General features: G+C 43.8%; 1 protein-coding gene across 1 annotated transcript; it reads left to right on the plus strand.

The window, feature by feature from the left end:
• The first annotated feature begins 245 nt into the window (after positions 1-245).
• LOC132398648 (alpha-tectorin-like) lies at positions 246-19,717 on the plus strand. The gene is made up of 9 exons (XM_059978408.1): positions 246-395; positions 1,441-1,469; positions 2,198-2,466; positions 8,609-8,793; positions 12,663-12,820; positions 14,094-14,342; positions 16,334-16,493; positions 19,072-19,165; positions 19,618-19,717. Exons 1-9 carry the CDS (start codon positions 246-248, stop codon positions 19,659-19,661), a joined length of 1,338 nt encoding a protein of 445 aa, XP_059834391.1. The 3' UTR covers positions 19,662-19,717.
• The last annotated feature ends 313 nt before the right edge of the window (positions 19,718-20,030 follow it).

The following is a 20,030-nucleotide window of genomic DNA, read 5'->3' on the forward strand; positions in this document are numbered from 1 at the left end:
CTTCCATTGGTAGCGATGCCAATGTCGATAGACAGTGGAGAGCTTCCCCCTGTTCTGCAGCCTGAGTGACGGCATGAGTTGAGCTGGATTATGAATCATGATGCCGACGTAACTTCGGATCTTGCGTTTCCGCTCAGATGAAGTGTCTCTCATTGCTCTCCCCTTCACCATTCCCGCCGTCGCCAGCTTATCTAATGAGGGTGTGATGCCGATAGCAATCCAGCATCCTAGCTGAAGGCGTTTCGATGAGGAAGACATCTCGTGAAGGTGGCCGTCCTACCCGCTCCTGCGTGTATGTGTGGCAACTGGAATACGATCCTTCTGATGACGATCTGGACCTTCCTAGAAACGACTGCGAGCCCAGTACCTCTAGGGAAGCAGCCGGACAGCTCTCAGTAGTGGATGCCTCAAGCACGAGCTCTGTCTATACAGCCCCTTATCGTTGAGAAAAGTATCTTAGAACATGGAACAGTAAACCTGGATAGGCCTTCAGCCCACAGTGTTGAGTCATCTATTACCTACTCCGCTATCAATCCTTATGAACTTTCCTATCCAAGTATTTGTCAAATATCTTTTGAAGGTTTTGTTCTATCTGTTCTTTCGCTTCTCATCTTAAACTGTGCCCCCTGGTTTTAGACTCCCCGACCCCAGGGGAAAACTGTGACTGTCCACGTTATCTATATTCCTCATGGCTTTATAAACCTCTATAAGGTCACCCCGCAGCTCCCTTCACTCCAGGAAAACAGACCCAGCCTGCCCAGCCTCCTGTACCTCTTCAGTCCAATGGCTTTCTTCCTATAGCTAGGGGGCAAGAACTGCACACAGTTCTCCAAGTGCTGTCTCTCCAACATCTTGTATAGATTGTAGCATGACGTCCCATCTCCTGTACTCAGTGCCTGTCGTGGTGAAGCAAGAGTGCTAAACACTTTCTTCCCTGTCCTATTGTCTTCTCCGCAGCGGCAGAGTCCTGTTAGTAGTCAATAAGTTTATGAGAGGCACAGACAGAGTAGATAGGCGGTTTCTTTCTCCCCAGTGTTGAAATATCTCATACTACAGGGCCTAGATTTAAGGTGAGCAGGAATAATTTCAAAGGAGTTGTGTGGGGCATTGTTACATAGAGAGCCGTGGGGGTCTGGAGTGCGCTGCTGTGGGGAGGGTGTTGGTGAAGGCTGTGGGGAGGGTGTTGGTGAAGGCTGATTTGATAGGTGCATTTAAGAGGCTCTTAGAAAGAGACGCACATGAATATACAGGGATATGGACATTGTGTAAGGAGAGAGCTGATTGTAGTTTAATTTGCCCCACACACCTTCTTTGAACTTTCCCTCTCACCTTAAATGCATGCCCTCTGATATTAGATATTACATTGCAGGAAACCATTCCACTTCTTTACTCTTTCTATCTACCTCGTAATCTCATAAACTTCTTTCCGCTCTCCCGTAGCCTCGTCCACTACAGAGAAAACAACCAAGGTTTGTCCAAATTCCCCTTATAGTTCATTCCCTTTGATACAAATAGCATCCCGGCAAATCTCTTCTGCACCCTCATTTTAGTCTCAAAATTCTTCCTGTAACATGGTGACCAGAACTTAATACGATAATCTTGACCAGAGTTTTAAATCTACATACGATGACTAATAAAGGTAAGCCGGTTGTCTGCATTCTTTACTACCCTAGCAACTTGTGCAAAAATTAACAGCTTCTAGGGAGAAGGAGGTTTTGTCCCTCAAACCAGAGATACGGGGTCAGTGGATTATACAATCACTGTAAATTTCCACCTGGTGTCTGGGCGAGTGGAGAATCTTGGAGGTGGGGCAGCGGGTGGGAGGGGGGTTGGGGGGCAGAGTGGTTACGAATGTGAAGGAGATGGAAATGGGATCAACATCACCAAGTGTCGGAGGCATCGAGTTGTACAGTACAGAAACAGGCCCTTTCACCCGCCACTGGAGGAGATATCTCTATCTCTGTCTGTCTGCTGTCTGTCTCTGTCTCTCTGTCTCAGTCTCTCACTCTCTCTCTCTCTCTCTTTGTTTCTTTATTTCTTTATTTCTGTCTCTCTATCTCTTTCTGTCAATCGTTTACACACGCATGGGGTACCCCTCCTTCACACGCACTCCCTCACGGGTGAACGGATCTCACGCAGCCAAAATGGCCGCCTACCATAACTGGCCTGCCATACACTGAAGTTTGTTCTCCTGTAGGTGTGAAGATAACACCAATGTGACGGAACCTCGGTGCCCCCAGTCTCCCTCTTTTGAGTCCCAGTGCTCCATCATCCTCGACATCGCGGGACCCTTCGCTGCGTGTCACCGTCGTCTGGACCCTGAGAACCATTACAGGTCCTGTGTGTACGACCTGTGCCTCCATGGCTCAAATGATAAATGGCTTTGCAGAGCCATCACCTCTTACGAGAAAGGATGCATCCTCGAGGGAGTGCATGTTCCCGCCTGGCGCAGTCCCAGAATTTGCCGTAAGAACTATTTTCGTTCATTCCTATGTTCTCGAAAAAGAAAGTCTCTTGCTCCATGAAAGAGGGGAGTGGTACGAGTGGGCATAACTTCAAGTGCAAGGGGTCTGGGGAGGAATTCTTCTCAATTATATTTTGGTCAGGGTAACCTTAGTCCTAGAGAAAGTTGGTGGGAAACTGAATGATAAGGAAGACTTCAAAAGAAGAGAAGAAACACAAAGAAATGAATAAGAAGTGGAAGAATGATTATGTAAGTAAACAAACACGAAATAGAAAAAATGGACAGTAGAAATTTTGGTCATTACATAAAACGGATAATGTGCCTTAAGTGAACATAGAAACTTGTAAGATGAGAAGGGGTAATTATGAGGTTATCGCCGAGGCCTGTGAGACCATTTTCTGTTGGTTTTCACAAAGGCACGTCCAACATGCCAAAGACAGATGTTATGTGGGAAGAGAGAACCTCGATACAGTTATTGACACTAAAGAGTGCAGTGATCAACAGACTGGTAGACATGCCCGCTGGTCCCGGTGAGATGTGCTCAAGGACACTAGAAGTATTGGCAGAGGTCTTAATATATACATTTATGATAATTTACCAAAATTCCCTGGACTTTGGGCCTTCTTATCAAAGTCAAATTAAGTTTATTATCAAGGTATGCATATGCCACATGAGTTGCAATTTCTTGCAATCATTTACATAAAAAGATATACAATGGCATTTATGAAAAGTTATACATAAATAAAGAATGACTAAGGATCAATGTGCAAAAGATGGCATATCTGTGCAAATACAAAAACATCAAATGATAATACAATGGATTCTAGTTACTTGGGACACTTCAGGACCAGTACATTTTAGCTCAATTAAGCATCTGTCCCTATTCGCAGAAGTTTCATAGAAATAATTAAAATGGTATCAAAAGACAAACTACCATTTAACTGACTAACATATTATGTATTCACATGAAATATGGAGCACATTAGAACACTACCAATACCACTACAGCAAAATAAAATTATGTACTAATTCCTAATAGTTATCAATTGAAGAATTCATCCAAAGGATGTGTGGTTGTGATTGATTTGTAAATGAACAAAATTAGTGTACTTTTCTGATCTTGGACATTGGTGTTTCTGAACCAGGCTGGGATGCAGCCAGTCTGGATACTGTCCACTGAGTACCTATGGAAGTTTGTAAAATTTTTAGATAACAAGCTGATTCTACACAAACTTCTAAAACAATAGAGATGTTGTCGTGTCTTTTTGATGGCATTTGTGTGGTGGTTCCAGGACAGATACCTGAAATGATAATGCCAAACAACTTACAGTTACTGACCCTCTCCACCTCTGATCCCCTAATGAGGACTGCTTCCTGGGCCTCCGACTTCTTCCGAATATTCTCGATAATCAGCTCTTTGGTTTTGCAGACATTGGGTGAGAGATTGTCGTCGTGGCACCATTCAGCCAGATTTCCTTATGTTCTCATGCAGGTCAGAGGATGGTGAAGAGTTTACTCAGAATAGTGAAGGACTGGGTCCTGGGAAGCACTGGTGCTCAGGCAGTGTTTCCCAGATCCCAAACACATTCTGGGAAGGGAGGGATTATAAAAACAGATTCCTCCGAACTCACATATGCTCACCCTAAACCTTCAGACATCCTTGTTCTGCAGAGAAAGGTTGCTCCATCCGATCTGACTTTGGTGACCTAGTATGCCTCGATAAAGTCCCCCCTTCAGCCTTCAGGAAGGACAGACCCTGCCTCTATTGGCTGAGCAAGCTCCACTCTTTGAGTTTCTCAACGAGTTGATGAAAGCAGACTTTTCGGCCCAACCAATCCATGCCAACCACGGTGTCCAGTCCAAAATAGTTCAATTTTCCTGCATTTGGTCGATATCCTTCTAAACCTTTCCTATCCATTTACCTTTCCAAATGTCTTTCAAAAGTTGTTATTGTACCTGCCCTCATCACTTTCACTGGCAGCTCATTGCACATATAAGCCACCCTTTGAGTAAAATGGTCGTATGAAATCTTTCCTATCCCACCTTAAACCTCTGCCCTCAAGTTCTTGATTTCCCAGAAAGAAGGGAAAAGACAATACCCTCACCTTGTCCATTCCCCTCATGGTTTTGTCCACCCACTAAAAGCCAGAACTGAACACAGTTCTCCAAGTGTGGTCTAAGCTTGAATGCCTGTGAAGCCGCTCTTGGGGGAATGTACTCCGCGGTCTCTCTGACTCTACGCAACACTGCTTAGAGTTCTATATAACCTTGTGTATCACTCCACGGCGGGTAGAATATTTAGCCAGGTTTGTGTCAACGATGAATGTCGTTGATACATTGAGGTTTGATTCTCGCGGTGAACTAACGCCCCAGTGTTTTCTTCAGCGATAACCAATCCATGCAGAGATCAGGAATGCACGGCGGAAGAGTGGTGTGGAGAGCGAGGAGGCAATTACGGCTGCTTCTGTAATACGACAACCAATCTCACCAATCACCACGCTTACGGTAATAGAAGAAGCTCTTCTTCCTGAATTAGTTTTGTTTCCTATCGAACAGCTGATAAATTTGCAAATATATTTTTTCAGTACAGCAGGTACTGCAAGGCTGATGGAGGCCGATAGGGTGCACGTTACTCTGAAAGTAGCGAGAATCAGAATCGCGTTAATTATCCTTGATATTCCTATGCTGTGAAATTTGTTGTTTTGCGGCAACAGTACCATGCAAAGCATAACAATGTTGCAAGTAGCAAAAAAAATAAATAGTATGAAAGAGGAATATCAAGATACCGTAATATCCATGGACTGTTCGGGAATCTAATGGCGGTGGGGAAAAAGCTGTACGCAAATCATTGAGAGTGAGTCTTCAGGATCATGTGCTTCCTCCCTGATGGTAACAATAAGAGAACTTGTTCCAGAAGGTGAGGGTACTCGATGATGGGTGCTGCCTTTTTGAAACAGAGCCTCTTGGAGATGTCCTCAATAATGATGGAGGTGGATGAACCTGTAACTCTCTGCAATACCAGGCAGTCAAAGCTTATTGTATTGTCATGCACGTGAAAGGCTTGTAACATCATCATAGACAATTAGCATCATATAACCACAGAGCTAAATTAAAATTAAACACATCGGAAAAAATACAAACTAAGCATAAATTAATCAATATTTTGGTGAGAAAGAACACAATTAGAACAAGAAATAAAGCCCATTTTAGTGCAAAGAGCAAAGTGCATGCATGCACAGGTGCAACATGAGGTATAGGAAAAGAAGTAAACCATTTTGTCCATTGCCTCTGCCATTCAAACATAATAACTTTTTTTTCAACTCCACTCTTACGCATTCACTCCATAACCCTCAGGAACCCCTACTAATTAAGAACCTCAAAATGTTCACCTTAAATACACCCAAATTTGGAACAAATTGCACCAATTCATCCCCTGCTGGCTGAAGAAATTTCACCTCATCTTAGTTCTAAAGATTCAGATGCTGTGCCCTCATAGAGATGGAAAAATCTAAACACCCATGCTATCTAGGACTTCCACTATCAGGCATTCTCATTAAGATACACCCCCTTCACCCATCCTTCTGCACTCCATCAAGTACACGCCCGAAGACATCAAACGCTCCTCATGCATTAAGCTTTTCATTCCATGATCCTTCTTGTGGACCTCTTCTAGACCCTCTCCAATGTCGGTGCATTCTTCCTTAGATAAGGGCCCAAAATTGCTCGAAATATTCCAAATATGGTCAAGCCTATGCCTTGTAAATTCTCAGCAATACATCTTTGATTTTGTATTCTAGTCATACTCTGGTTTCAAAGCTCAAAGTAAAATAATTATCAAAGTACATATATGTCAACATACATAACCTTGAGATTCATTTCCTTGTGGGCATACTCAATAAATCCATAATAGAATGTTAGACATTACAGAATCATTGAAAGATCCCACCAATTTGGGCATTCAGTCAGTGTGCAAAAGACAATACATCAATCAATCAATCAATCAATAGATAGATTAATTGATGGATTAATGAGTGAATAAACAAATAAATAGACAGATTAATTGATAGGCAAATAAATAAATAAATAAATAAATAAATAAATAAATAAATAAATAAATAAATAGCTAGATAGATAGATAGATAGATAGATAGATAGATAGATAGATAGATAGATAGATAGATAGATAGATAGATAGATAGATAGATAGATAGATAGATAGATAGATAGATAGATAGATAGATAGATAGATAGATAGATAGATAGATAAATAAATAAATAAATACATCCATATCAAGAACATGAGATGCAGAATCCTCCTAAGTGGGTCCAAAGATTGTTGGTAGATTTCAATGATAAGGCAAGTCAAAATGTGTGAAGTTATCCCCTTTGGTTCAAGACCCTGATGATTGAGCCGTTCAAGTCATTGTTGTTTCCATGCCAGGCTGTGATGCAGCCAGTCAATATGCTATCCACTGCTCATCAATAGCTTAGATTTCCACACAAGAAATCCAGCACGTCCCCATTGGCTATCAATGATTCTTATCAATGAACCAATAAAAAAATCCTATCTGGATGCATCACGGCTTGACAGTAACTACCCTGCCTGAGACAGCAAGAAACTGCACAGAGTTTTGGACACAGCTCAGTACATCACAGAAACCGGTCCCCCCTCCACGGACTCTGTCTGTACTTCTCACCTGTTCAGTAAGGCAGCCAACATAATCAAAGACCTCACCTACCATGGATACTCTCCCTTTATCCCCCACCCCCAATGGGCAGGCTGAAAGACAGCTTCTACTCTGCTGTTAAAAGACTTTTGAATAAACTTCCAGTATGACAAGACGGACTTCTGACCTTGCATCCTGCTTCATCATGACTTTACACCTTATTTTCTGCCTGCATTTTACTTTCTCTGTAATTGTCACAGTTTCTTATGCTTTGCTATGCTTTTCCCTTGTACTCCTCAATGCAGCATTGCAATGAAATAATGAACACAAGCAAGTCTGAAGTCACTGGAAATCCAATGCAACTCGCACAAAATGCTGGAGGAACTCGGCAGGCCAGGCAGCATATGTGGAAATATATCAGCAGTTGATGTTTTGGGCCGAAACCCTTCTTCAGATCTGAAAAGGAAGGGGGAAGACAGAGGTGGGGGGAGTGGAAGGAGGATAGCTAAAAGCTGAAAGGTGAAGCCAGGCGGGTCGGAAAGTTAAAGAGCTGGAGAGGAAGGAATCTGATAGGCAAGGAGAACAGACCATAGGAGAAAGGGAAGGAAGATGGGACCCAGGGAGCGGTGATAGAGATACGAAGACATAAAAAGCTAGAGTGGGGAATAGAAGAAGAGGAGAATTCGATATGCCATCAGGTTGGAGGCAGTAGACCCTGCATCCTGATGGTGGCCCCATCTTGGCAAAAGAAGAGGCCGTGGAGTCCATGTCGGATTGAGAATGGGAATCAAAATTAAAATGTTCGGCCACTGGGATCTTCAGCTTTTGGCAGATGGAGCGTTGGTGTCCCCCGGTTTACAACGGGTGTCACCAATGTAGAACCACATCAGAACACCTGGCACAATATTCGACCCTGGTAGACTTACAGATGAAGTGTCACCTCGCCTGGAAGGACCGTTTGGGGCTCTGAATGGAGGTAAGGGAGGAGGAGAATGGACAGGTGTAGCACTTGGGCCACTTGCTGAGATAAGTGCCCGGAGGGATGAATGGACAAGGGAAGTGCAAAGGGAGCAATCCCTACGGAGAGGTGGTTAGTGGTAGGATCCCTTTGCACATGGGGGACATTGTGTAAGATGATGTGTTGGATGCAGATATCCAATGAAATGTTCTGTATGGATGGCATGTAAAACAAAGTTTTTCTCTGTATATACACAGAGGGATATTGGGTTTCAAGTCCATCGCTCCTTGCAAGTGGCAACATAAGGAGACAAGTTGATGAAGAAAGCAAATGTCATGCTTGTCTTCATCGGTTGGGGATGAATACAAGAGTAAGAACATGGCACATTGCAGCTGTATAAAACTTAGGTCCATGGTGTATGCTTGTTTGTACCTGGACAGGCTATTGTTAATCTTCACTCCCCAGGAAAATGATCCTGTCAATCTTCAGTTACTGTCACAGATGGTCTTCCTTTTGCAGACTACAAGCTAACATGCTGCGGCGACAACAGCAGCATCTCATTCGCACGCTGCCTTTTATTCAGCGATGGATGGGCGGCTCAATCTTTTCACCTGAATGATCCCAACTGCAAGGCCAACCTCAGCCACGGGAGGGCTATTTTCACTTTCAATAGTCATCAAAGATCCTGCGGCTCGAAGCTCAAGGTAATTATATACCAATTACATATTGATCCCGGTAGCCATCACTTCAATTCCGCTTGCCATTGCCACACCAAAATGCCTGTCCATGGCATCCTCTACTGCCAAATGATGCCAGAACCAGGCTGGAGCGATCCGGCATGTCCCCGTCAACCCTGACCAATTTTTATCAATGCACTAATTTCCAAATGCAGTCTGACCGGCGCCTTACAAATTCTAAGCTGTACATCCTTGCTTTTATTTTATATCCCAATCTTTCCGTAGTTTGACTTCACAAAAAGAAATCTGACATGTCCCTAACAACTTATACCAACATTTATCGATGCCTCATTCAAGCATTCTATCCGAATGCATCTCGGCTTGGTCTGGCAATTGCACTGACCATAACCGCCGGAAACTTCCAAAGAATCATGGACGTAACTCATAGAAATCAGCTTCACTCTGTCCAGGCTTCCCACTGCCTTGGTAAAGTATCCAGTATAATCAAAGACCACCCCCACCCCACCCCTGATCACGGACATTCCCTCTTCTCCCCTCTCCTAATGTGCAGAAGATACAAAGCCTGAAATCACATACCTGACAGCTTCCATCCTGGTGTTTTAGGATAGTTCCCTAATACAACGATTTGGACAATCTACCTTGTTATGACCTTGCACTTTATCGTTTTGCTGCAATTATTACACTTTATTCTGCAGTCTGTTATTGTCTTGTCATGTCCATATTGCACCAACCGCCGCTACTGGGCTATAAACATTCAGGAGCAGTGTGTGGTTAAGTTCCTTGCTCAAGGACACACTCGCTGCCTCGGCTGAGGCTCGAACTAACGACCATCACATCGCTAGCACAAAGCCTTAACCTCTTGGCCACACGGCAACACCTTATTGTTTTACCTTGTAATGATCTTACCTGCATGAACAGTATGCAAGACAAGCATTTCACTCTAACTCGGTACATGTGATGATAATAAACCAATTCCAACAGCAAATTCGCCCCGTTGATTTCTCATATTCTTCTGCCGCATCCTCGCTTTCTCTTACCCTCTCCTACGGCCCTCTGTTTATCCACCTCCTGCCCTTTATCCCGTAGTGTACTGTAAGATTAATTTTACTTCAGCACAGTCATGCGTCTATTTATCTAAAGAATGCCTCCAGTGCTCCTGGCAGTATATTCCAGGCACACACCAATCTCGGCATAAAAGAAACTTGCTCCTCACTTCTCAGTTAAACTCACCGCGTCCCACCTGAAATGAGTGCCCTCTAGCATGTGACCTTTCGACCCTGTAAATAAGTAAGTAGAGCGAAAAAGGTGATCTACGTGTTTAGGGAGCAGCTGGAAATTTGATGGTGATAGAGAAGATATTGTCCCGAAACCATTGAGAGTGTGCCTTTATCTAGTAATGAGAAGAGGGCAAGTCTTACACTAAGTGATAAATGGTGCCTTCTTGAAACACCTGCTCTAGAAGATGTCCACGATTGGGGGGAGGACAATGCCCCTGATGGAGAGAGCTCGGCCTCCACCTCACTGCAGCCACTTGCGATCCTGCGATCGGGAGCCTCTGTACCAGACGGTGATGCAAACCATCTGGATGCTCTCCGTGGTACATCTGTAGAAGATTTCTAGCTCCTTTGGGCAAACTCCAAGTGGGGTGCAGGTGCGGGTGTGCCGCCTTCATTTTTGTGAAATGAACTGCCAGAGGAGGCAGAGCAGGCAGGAGCAGAACTTTTATTTGCGTGTCATCTGGGCACTTACTTGCATGAGCCGAACATGGTATGAGATTAACGCACAATTAGTATAAAGGGGAATTACAGTTGAGGTAAACGCAGTGTGCTGAATCTGTGCTGTACAATTCAATGACAATGATTTCAGAGTATGCTGCAGTGTGCGCTTCCAGAGATGTTTAGGGACTGTTTGCCGCACTCCCATCAGGGAGCAGGCTCCGTAGCATCCACGTCAGGACCGCTAGTCTGAAAAAAAGTGTCCTTCCCCACAAGTCAGGCTGATCAACACTGATTAACCTAACCCACCGCTACATCCACATCAGTCACTTTATGTACATACGATCAGTCTATGTACAGTATATAAGACCACAGACCACAAATATAGGAGGATGATCAGGCTACGCAAAACATCGAGTCTGCTCCGCCATTCCATCATGGCTAATTTATTATCTCTCTCAACACCATTCTCCTGCTTTCCCAACATTACCTTTGACGGCCTTTTTAATCAGGAACCTATCAACGTTTACTTAAAATACACCCAATAACTTAACCCTCACCGATATCTCTGGCAATAAATTTCACGGATTCACCACCCTCTGGCAAAATGAATTCCTCCTCATCTCTCTTCTAAAGGGACATCCTTTAACTTATATCACACTCAAACCGATGAGTGCATTGTGTTTTACGAGAGTGATTTATACTTATATATTTGTGTTTTTAAGCTTATTCTGTGTGTGCATGTGTGTTATGTGTGTAACTAGTAGAGTGGATAGGGGAGAGTCAGTGGATTTTCAAACGGCTTTCAACAAGGTCGCACACAGGAGATTAGTGTGCAAACTTAAAGCACACGGTTTTGGGGGTATGGTATTGATGTGGATAGAGAATTGGTTGGCAGACAAGAAGCAAAGAGTGGGAGTAAATGGGAACTTTTCAGAATGTCAGGTAATGACTAATGGGGTACCGTAAGGCTCAGTGCTGTACCCCAGTTGTTTACAATATATATTAATGATTTAGACGAGGGAATTAAATGCAGCATCTCCAAGTTTGCGGATGACACAAAGCTGGGCGGCAGTGTTAGCTGTGAGGAGGATGCAGGGTGACTTGGATAGGTTAGGTGATTGGGCAAATTCATGGCAGATGCAATTTAATGTGGATAAATGTGAGGTTATCCACTTTGGTTGCAAGAACAGGAAAACAGATTATTATCTGAACGGTGGCCGATTAGGAAAAGGGGAGGTGCAACGAGACCTGGGTGTCATTGTAAACCAGTGATTGAAGGTGGGCATGCAGGTACAGCAGGCGGTGAAAAAGACGAATGGTATGTTGGCATTCATAGCAAAAGGATTTGAGTACAGGAGCACGAGGTTCTACTGCAGTTCTACAAGGCCTTGGTGAGACCGCACCGAGAATATTGTGTGCAGTTTTGGTCCCCTAATCTGAGGAAAGACATTCTTGCCATAAAACGAGCACAGAGAAGGTTCACCAGATTAATACCTGGGATGGCAAGACTTTCATATGAAGAAAGACTGGATCGACTAGTCTTATACTGACTGGAATTTAGGAAATTGAGCGGGGATCTTATTGAAACGTATAAAATTCTAAAGGGATTGGACAGGCTAGATGCAGGAAGATTGTTTCCAATGTTGGGGAAGTCCAGAACGAGTGTTCACAGTTTAAGGATAAAGGGGAAGACTTTTAGGGCCGAGATGAGGAAAAACTTCTTCACACAGAGAGTGGTGAATTTGTAGAATTCTCTGCCACAGGAAACAGTTGAAGCCGGTTTATTGGTTATAATTAAGAGATATGACCCTTGTGGCTAAAGGGATCGGGGGTATGGAGAGAAAGCAGGTACAGGGTTCTGAGTTGGATGATCAGCAATGATCATACTAAATAGCGGTGCAGGTTCGAAGGGCCGAATGGCCTACTCCTGCACCTATTTTCTATGTTTCTATGCTGCATTGGATCCAAAGTAACAATCACTTCGTTCTCCTTTATGCCCGTTTACTAAAGAATGACAATAACCAATCTTGAATCTTGAAACACTCAGCAGGTCAGGCATCATCTGTGAGGAAAGAGGGACAAAGTTAATATGGACACTCAATCATGGATCAATTTCATTCGCGGTGACTCAATAATATGATGTTTTCTAACAACTAGGTAAATAGAACACACTTTATACATTCCAACACCGTCCAGGGATATTATGGTGCAGACAATGGAATTGTCCGAAGGAACCGGACACTATCGATAGAATTCTCCTGCACAGTCCCTTTGACAATTAATCTGTCCCTGCCTTTGGGGAAAGTTGTGATGAGGTAAGGACTTAATGTCGTCTGGTATATCAATGTCAACAGCTTTCATTTTTATTAATTTTCAACAGATGTTGGGTTTCATTGACAGGGCCATTATATTTTTTACATAATCCCTGACTACCTCCCTTGACAAGGTGTGAGTGAGCCACCTCTTTGGTGCAGTCTGTGTGGGGAATATAGTCCCATGGTGGTGTTTGTAGTAGGAAGGGACCCCGAGGTTCAGATCCAACAGAACTGAATGAATGACTGATAGATTTCCAAGTCAGAAAGGGAAGGGGTGTGTGAAATCCTGTGGGAGGTGTTGTTCCCCTGCCACCCCCATCCCCACTGCTCTTCCTTGCTGAGCAGGGAGAGCTGGGAGGAGTTTTCAGAAAGGGCTGCTGGAGTAGCGAAGGGTGAGTTACCATGGTGCATTCTGTCGAATACGTCCAGTGTGTGCCAGAGGTGGAGGGAAGGATTGTTCAGGGGGCTGGTGACTGGGGTGCCAATGGAACGGGCGCCGATCTTAATTAACATCAGAAAACATCTCTTGACCCCATTAGCTCCCACATCCCAACAATGTACGGGCTCAGTGGGGTAATTTACCAGCCCCGGAATAACGAAGCATGTCATTAAAACTGAGCTGCATTATTTCTTCAGAATCAGAATCATGTTTATTATCACTGACTTAGCTGACATGAAGTCTGTAGTTTTGTGGAAACAGTGCAGTGAGAAAAACATATTATATGAGAAACAAATAGTGCAAAAATAGACGAGAAATGTGGTGGTGAGAGGAGCTGACCGAGTCTAGAACTGTCTGATAAAAGTCCTTAAGATGATGACAGTTACGGAGCATCTTTTTCTCCAGGGTCAAATTGTGTAATACCAGAGAAAGGAGATGTGAGAGGAATCGTTTTACACAGAGAGTGGTGGATGCCTGGAATGTGCTGCCAGGGGTGGTGGTGGAGGCAAATACATTAGAGGCATTTAAGAAGACCTTAGATAGGCACATGAATGTTCAAGAAGTGGAGGAATATGGACATTGTGTAGGAAGAAGGGATGAGTTTAGTTGGACATTTATTTACTATTTTAATTGCTTTGGCCTAACATTGTGGGCCAAAGGACCATTTCCTGTGCTGTACTGTTCTATGTAGAATCTCCTCTGAATGGTGAGGCAAGATATATGTTCCAAATCGCTGACTTCTCACATGTTATTGTGGTTTTTTGTTGTAGTTTCATCATTGTTGTACTGCCCTAAGTTCTGTGGTTTCAAACAAGTCTTCCTTTTATTAAACAGCTTTGTAAACATCGTGCTGCCTACTGGTACCGGCTGCCTCGAAGCGTCAATGATTATGTACCGGGATGCGCGGTACAGCCAGGCCTACACCGAGACACCCATCTTCCTCGAAGTCGGGAGTAAGGTTTACATCGGGATTCATGTCCGGGACCTTGATGCTAACCAGTTTGTAGCGACACTGGAGAACTGTTGGGTCACTCCCATAAGTGACCCGTCATCACACGTTAAATGGGCACTTGTAACCAATCAGTAAGTACGTCACAGAGGAAGGGAGTCTTGTACTGGTTGGGAGAATGGGGAAAGAATTGGCAGATGAAATACAGTGGAGGGAAAAGTGGTGTTTTGCACTATTGTCTCTTCTTAAGCCCATCATCACCACTGGGCCATAGGATGCCAACAACAGCTCGCCAGGTTCCTCTGTCCTGAGCCTGTAGAAGGTTGATCGGCCCTGTGGCTTCCACTTTCGCCACATGATTTCATACATCTTCTGGGCAAAGATCCTTCCTCTCACAAGGATGAGGTCTTTGGAGCCTCCGTTGGCGTTCCTGTTGGCCCCATGCCCAACCTTCCTCTTTTCACAGACGGGCTTGGGGCCACCCATGGCGGTGTTGTGATGCACTTTGGTACGTAGAATAAATGGTAGACTATCTTCACTCAGAGGCTGGTGCAAATGTGGATTGAGCTACCAACAGAAGTAGCGGATGTGGGTTCTAAGATAAGTTTGGATAAGTACGTGGTTGAGAGTGAAATAGTCTGGGTACAGGGGCATGGGACAAGGCAGAAGTTTGTCGCCACGGACTAGATGGGTCAGAGGGCTTTTGTCTGTGCCGTAGTGATCTATGGCTCCAGAGATCATTCTGAAATTAGAGTGCACAGGGAGTTGGGAGTTGGGAGTTGGGAGTTGGGAGTTGGGAGCATTCCTTTAAGTTTAACTTTCAAGTTGGGTCGGCGGTTAATTGGAAAATTAGTCTATTATTGTCACATGTGCTGAGCTACTGTGAAAAACCTCATTTTGCACGCCATTCATCAATTCATCACATCAGAGCATCAGAGTACAGTTACAGTTACAGAGAAAGTGCAGTGCAGTCAGACAACTAAGTGCAAGAGTGATGACAAGGTAGATTATGAGGTGAACAGTCCATCTTATCATAGTAGGGGCGATTGAGTAGTCTTTTAACAGCCCGATAGATGCTCTCCTTGTGTCTGCTGGTCTGTGGTTTCAAGCTTTTGTATCTTCTTTCTGATGGGGGTGGGAAGAGAGAATGTCTGATTCAATGGGTCTTTGATTATGCTGGCTGCTTTACCGAGACAGTGGGAAGTGTAGACACAGTCCATAGAGGGGAAGTTGGTTTCCATGATACGTCACAGTTTCTTGTGATCACGAGCCAAGCTGTTGCTTCACAAAGCTGCGATACAGACCACGCATCCACACCAGCCTGTGTAACTCACTAACGATTCTCAGTAATGCTATGTTCTGCAATCTGTTTCTCTTTTTCACTACCTCGATTTACTTGCATGTTAAATTATCGGTCTGGATAACAGACAAGCAGAAGCTTCTCACTGGATCTCGGTACACTATACAAAGATAAACCTATACCAGTTCTAAAGACGCGTGCATTCCGAACCAGTAGTAGAACATAGAATAGTACGGCACATCACAGCCCTTCGGCCCACAATATTGTTCTGACCATCAGACCCTGCCTCACATATAACTCCCCACCTTAAATTTCTCCATATACCTGTCTAGTAGTCACTTAAACTTCTTAAACTCTTAAAATGAAGCAAAAAAGATTGGAAGAGCACGGCAGGTCGGAAATAGAAAAACAGTTATAAACATAAGAGATTGTGCAGATGCTGGAAATGCAGACTAACAGGCATGCAACACGCTGAAGAAACTCAGCAGATCAAGCAACATCCATGCAAGGGAAAGAATAGTTGAGACTCTTCATCAGGACTGGACAGGAAGGGGGCAGAAGCCAGAATAAGGTGTTTAGGGGAAGGGGAGAAACACTTACCACTTTCTAGTTTGTACTCCTTCCACTCCCCTGCCTTCTTCTGGCTTCTTCCCTCTTCCTTCCTTGTACTGTTGAAGGGTCTTGGCCTGAAAACTCGACTGTCTACTGCTTTCCATGGATGCTAAGTTCGTGCACATTTTGTATGAAAAACCGAGTAAGCTTTGCCAATCTGAATGGGAGCAACATTCCCAGTGTGCTATATTTTATCATTTATTTTTTACGCAGGTGCCCGAATGCTGTCAGTGAGGTGGTGATCGAAGAAAGCGGCGTCTCCTCGATCTCCCGATTCAAATTCTCAGCTTTTAAATTTCAGGGCGATGTGAATGATGTCTACCTGCATTGTCAAATTCAGCTGTGCAATTTCAGATCGACCCAGTGCTCCCTGGTAAGGTCACATCCCATCCTTGTGGCTACGCAGATAATTAATAAGACCATAAGATACAGTAGCAGAAATAGGCTATTATACCTATCAAATCTGCTAGCTTACTTACTTATTGCCTGCTATGCTGCTGATGCTTAGCGGAGCAATAACGGTCTTTCATCTCTGTTTACCTTTGACCATTTTTTTCGTTTTGGTCTTAGTGGTATTCAGGGTTTCCTTTATCATTCCAGTAGCTACTTCTCAAAGTTCTCCACTGTCAGACATGCAAGTCCCCGGTGTAGACGACTCCGGAGAACCATCACTCTCAGATGTAGGATTACTCCTTGCTGTTTCGGTAACAATTTTGTTTGACCTGTCGAAATTGTTAGCCCTGATCTGATCTCCTGAACCTGAAGGACTGATAGACCACACAGTCTGACCTCTACCCTTTGACCTGTTTGGCATGCGTCACTCTACGAACAGCCAAAGCATAGTAACCTGGCTCCAGCTAGCAGACCTCTCCAGATCAATGAGACACACAAGCCTCCAAACTCAATGTCAAGGTTATTGACTGGAAATGCAGAGTAACACACACAAAATGCTGGAGAAACTCAGCAGATTAGGCAGCATCCATGCAAAAGACCTACTTTGGAGGCATCAGGTTTTCCCCATCATTCAATCATGGCTAAATTTTCTCAGCCCCATTTTCCTGCCTTCTCCCTTTGATACCCTTACTGATTATGAGCCTATCAATATCCACCTTAAATATATCCAACAAATTGGCCTCCCTAGCTGTCTATGGCAATGAGTTCCACAGATTCACCACCCTCTAGCTGAAGAAATTGGATTTGTCTCTGTTCTATACGGACAGCACACTTTATTCTGAGTCTGTGCCCTCAGATTCAAGACTCTCCTATTGATAGAAACGTTCTCTTCATGTCCATTCTACCCAGGCTTTTCAGTATAATGTGTGCTTCAGTGAGATTCTGCCAACCACTTTTCCCCCACCCCTCAATATCCCTCTGATCTTTATAAAGCTTCAGCATTACATCCTTATATTCTAGTGCTTTCAAAATGAAAGCTAACATTGCATTTGCCTACTTTACTACAGACCCAGTCTGCAATAAACCTTGTGGAAATCCTACATGATAAAATTTTACTTTTCAACTAGCCACTCTATTAAATTAAAATGTTTCATCTCCTTAGTCACACACATTAGATGGCATAGAGTGAGGTTTCATTATACAGTCATAGAGTCAGACATCAGAAAAACAAGCCCTTAGGCCCAACTGGTCCATGCTGACTAAAGCGTCCAATGCAACCTAAACCCATCTGCCCACGTTTCAGAATCAGGATCATGTTTATTATCACTGTGTTATATAGAGCATAGGTCAGTACAGCACAGTATAGGCAGTTCAGCCCACAATGTTGTGCCAACCTTTTAAGCTACTCCAAGATCAATCTAACCATTCCCTCCCACATAGCCACCCATTTCTCTTCCATCCATGTACCTCAGAGTCTCTTATGTATCATTAATATGCAGTGCCTCTACCATCACATCTGGCAGTGCGTGCCATACACTCCTACCCTACCCGATACTTCCTTCCAGTCGCTTTTAAAGTATGCCCTCATGTATTAGCCATGGCTGCGCTAGGAAAAAGGTGCTGCTATTTCACTCCATCTATGCCTCTCATTATCTTGCACATCTCTATCAAGTCACCTCCCATCCTCCTTCACCCTGAAGAAAAAATCACTAACGTGTTTAATCTCTCCTCATAAGGCAAGATCTCTAGTCCAGGTAGCATCCTGGTAAATCTCCTCTGCACCCTCTCTGAAGCGTCCACATCCTTTCTATAATGAAGCGGGCAAACTCAAACACAATACCCCAAGTGTGGTCTAACCAGAGTTTAAAGAGCTGCAACATTTCTTTATTGATCTTAAACTCAATCCCCTGGTTAATAAAGGCAAAGGCAACATACGTCCCTTTAACCACCCTATCAAGTTGCGTGGTCACTGTGAGGATCTGTAGACATGGCCCCACATTACTAAGAATCCCGCATTTGAGTTTGTAGTGAAATTTATATTTCTGTGGCAGCAGTACAGTGCATGGCATAAAATATGTCTACAATTCACAATTCACAAGTCACAATTCTAAAAATAATAAGTAATGCGACTGGGCCAGTCATTAATCTGATGGTAGAGAGGATAAAGCTGCTGCTGAAATACTGAGTGTGGGTCTTCTGGCTCCTGTACGTCCTCTGTAATTCTGTGAATCTTTGTAATGTCACCCCTTAGCTTCTTTCGCTCCAGAGAAAACAGTCCCAGCCTGCCCAGCCTCTCATAACACAAGCTCTTCTCTCATGGTCACACCCGGCTGAATCCTTGCTACATCCTCTTCAGCTTAATCACACCTTTAGTAAAGCTGAGTGACGAAATATTCTGTGCAGTCTCACTCATGTCTTGTACACCAATAATACGATATCCTTCAATCTTCACCACCTTGTCTGTTTGTGTCACACTTTCAGGAAAGACTGCATCTGTTCCTCTAGTTCCCTCTGCTCTGCATGATTGCAACCAGTGATACCTCTTGTGTTTATTTCAGAATTGTCCACACCAGAGAGTCGCTAGGACTGTTAGAGGCATGAAGCAAACAGGAATTTTCACCATTGGCCCACTCACAAAGATGAGTAATGCAGGTAAGTCAAAAACAGATCAAAGCCAATGGGGCTTTTGTATCCGCTGTATTCATTGTATGCACAACTCTTGTTCTATCTTAAACACTTTGTTCGAAGGTACATCGATGGGTGTCTTATGAAGTCCTAGGTGTTAACATCACCAATGGCTCCCTTCCTCCCACTCCCTTCTACCCCCTCCCATCCTCCCCCTTGCATCCTCACCCTATCTTCCTCCCACTCCCTTCCATTCCCATCCTTCCTCCCCCTCTATTCCACCCCTCCTCTCTCTCACACACACACTGATTTTTACTGGGGATGGGTTAGTCTCCCTCACACACATACGTATATGTACACACACGCACACATTGAACCTGGAGTCTGTGTGAGAGTGTCCCTGCCACTGTGCCCCATTCCATGAAAGCGTCCCTTTCCCTGTATGAAGACACTAACACTGTGTCCCTTTTCTTTGACAGATTTCATGGTCGATGGCAACCACGTAATCTTAAGCTCTCCATGACGTCTGGCTTCTTTCTACTCACCTGCCTGTTCCTTCAACATGTTCAATAATTTGAGGGCCCATTTTCAGTTATGCAATTCAATGTTAAGTCAAGTTCGATCAATAAAACAATCAGACTTTTTGCATTCTCTCCCCTATTGATAGGGTCTTGTATGTGGTTTCGGTGTCGTGAGCTTTTCTGTCTCTGATACTCCTTTCTGAATAAACTACACTCATCAAAGCAAATTGTTGAATGTTAGTTTTCAATATATGGATATTTCAGTGTCAAAGACTCATACAGCATGGAAACAGGTCGGTGCAATTAGTTGGTGTATGGTGACAGATTCAGTGGCCACTTTCTTTCGAATATTTTTCATTAGTTTCTACATA

The sequence above is a fragment of the Hypanus sabinus genome, chromosome 1 (genome assembly GCF_030144855.1).
Source record: "Hypanus sabinus isolate sHypSab1 chromosome 1, sHypSab1.hap1, whole genome shotgun sequence".
Lineage (NCBI taxonomy): Eukaryota > Metazoa > Chordata > Chondrichthyes > Myliobatiformes > Dasyatidae > Hypanus > Hypanus sabinus.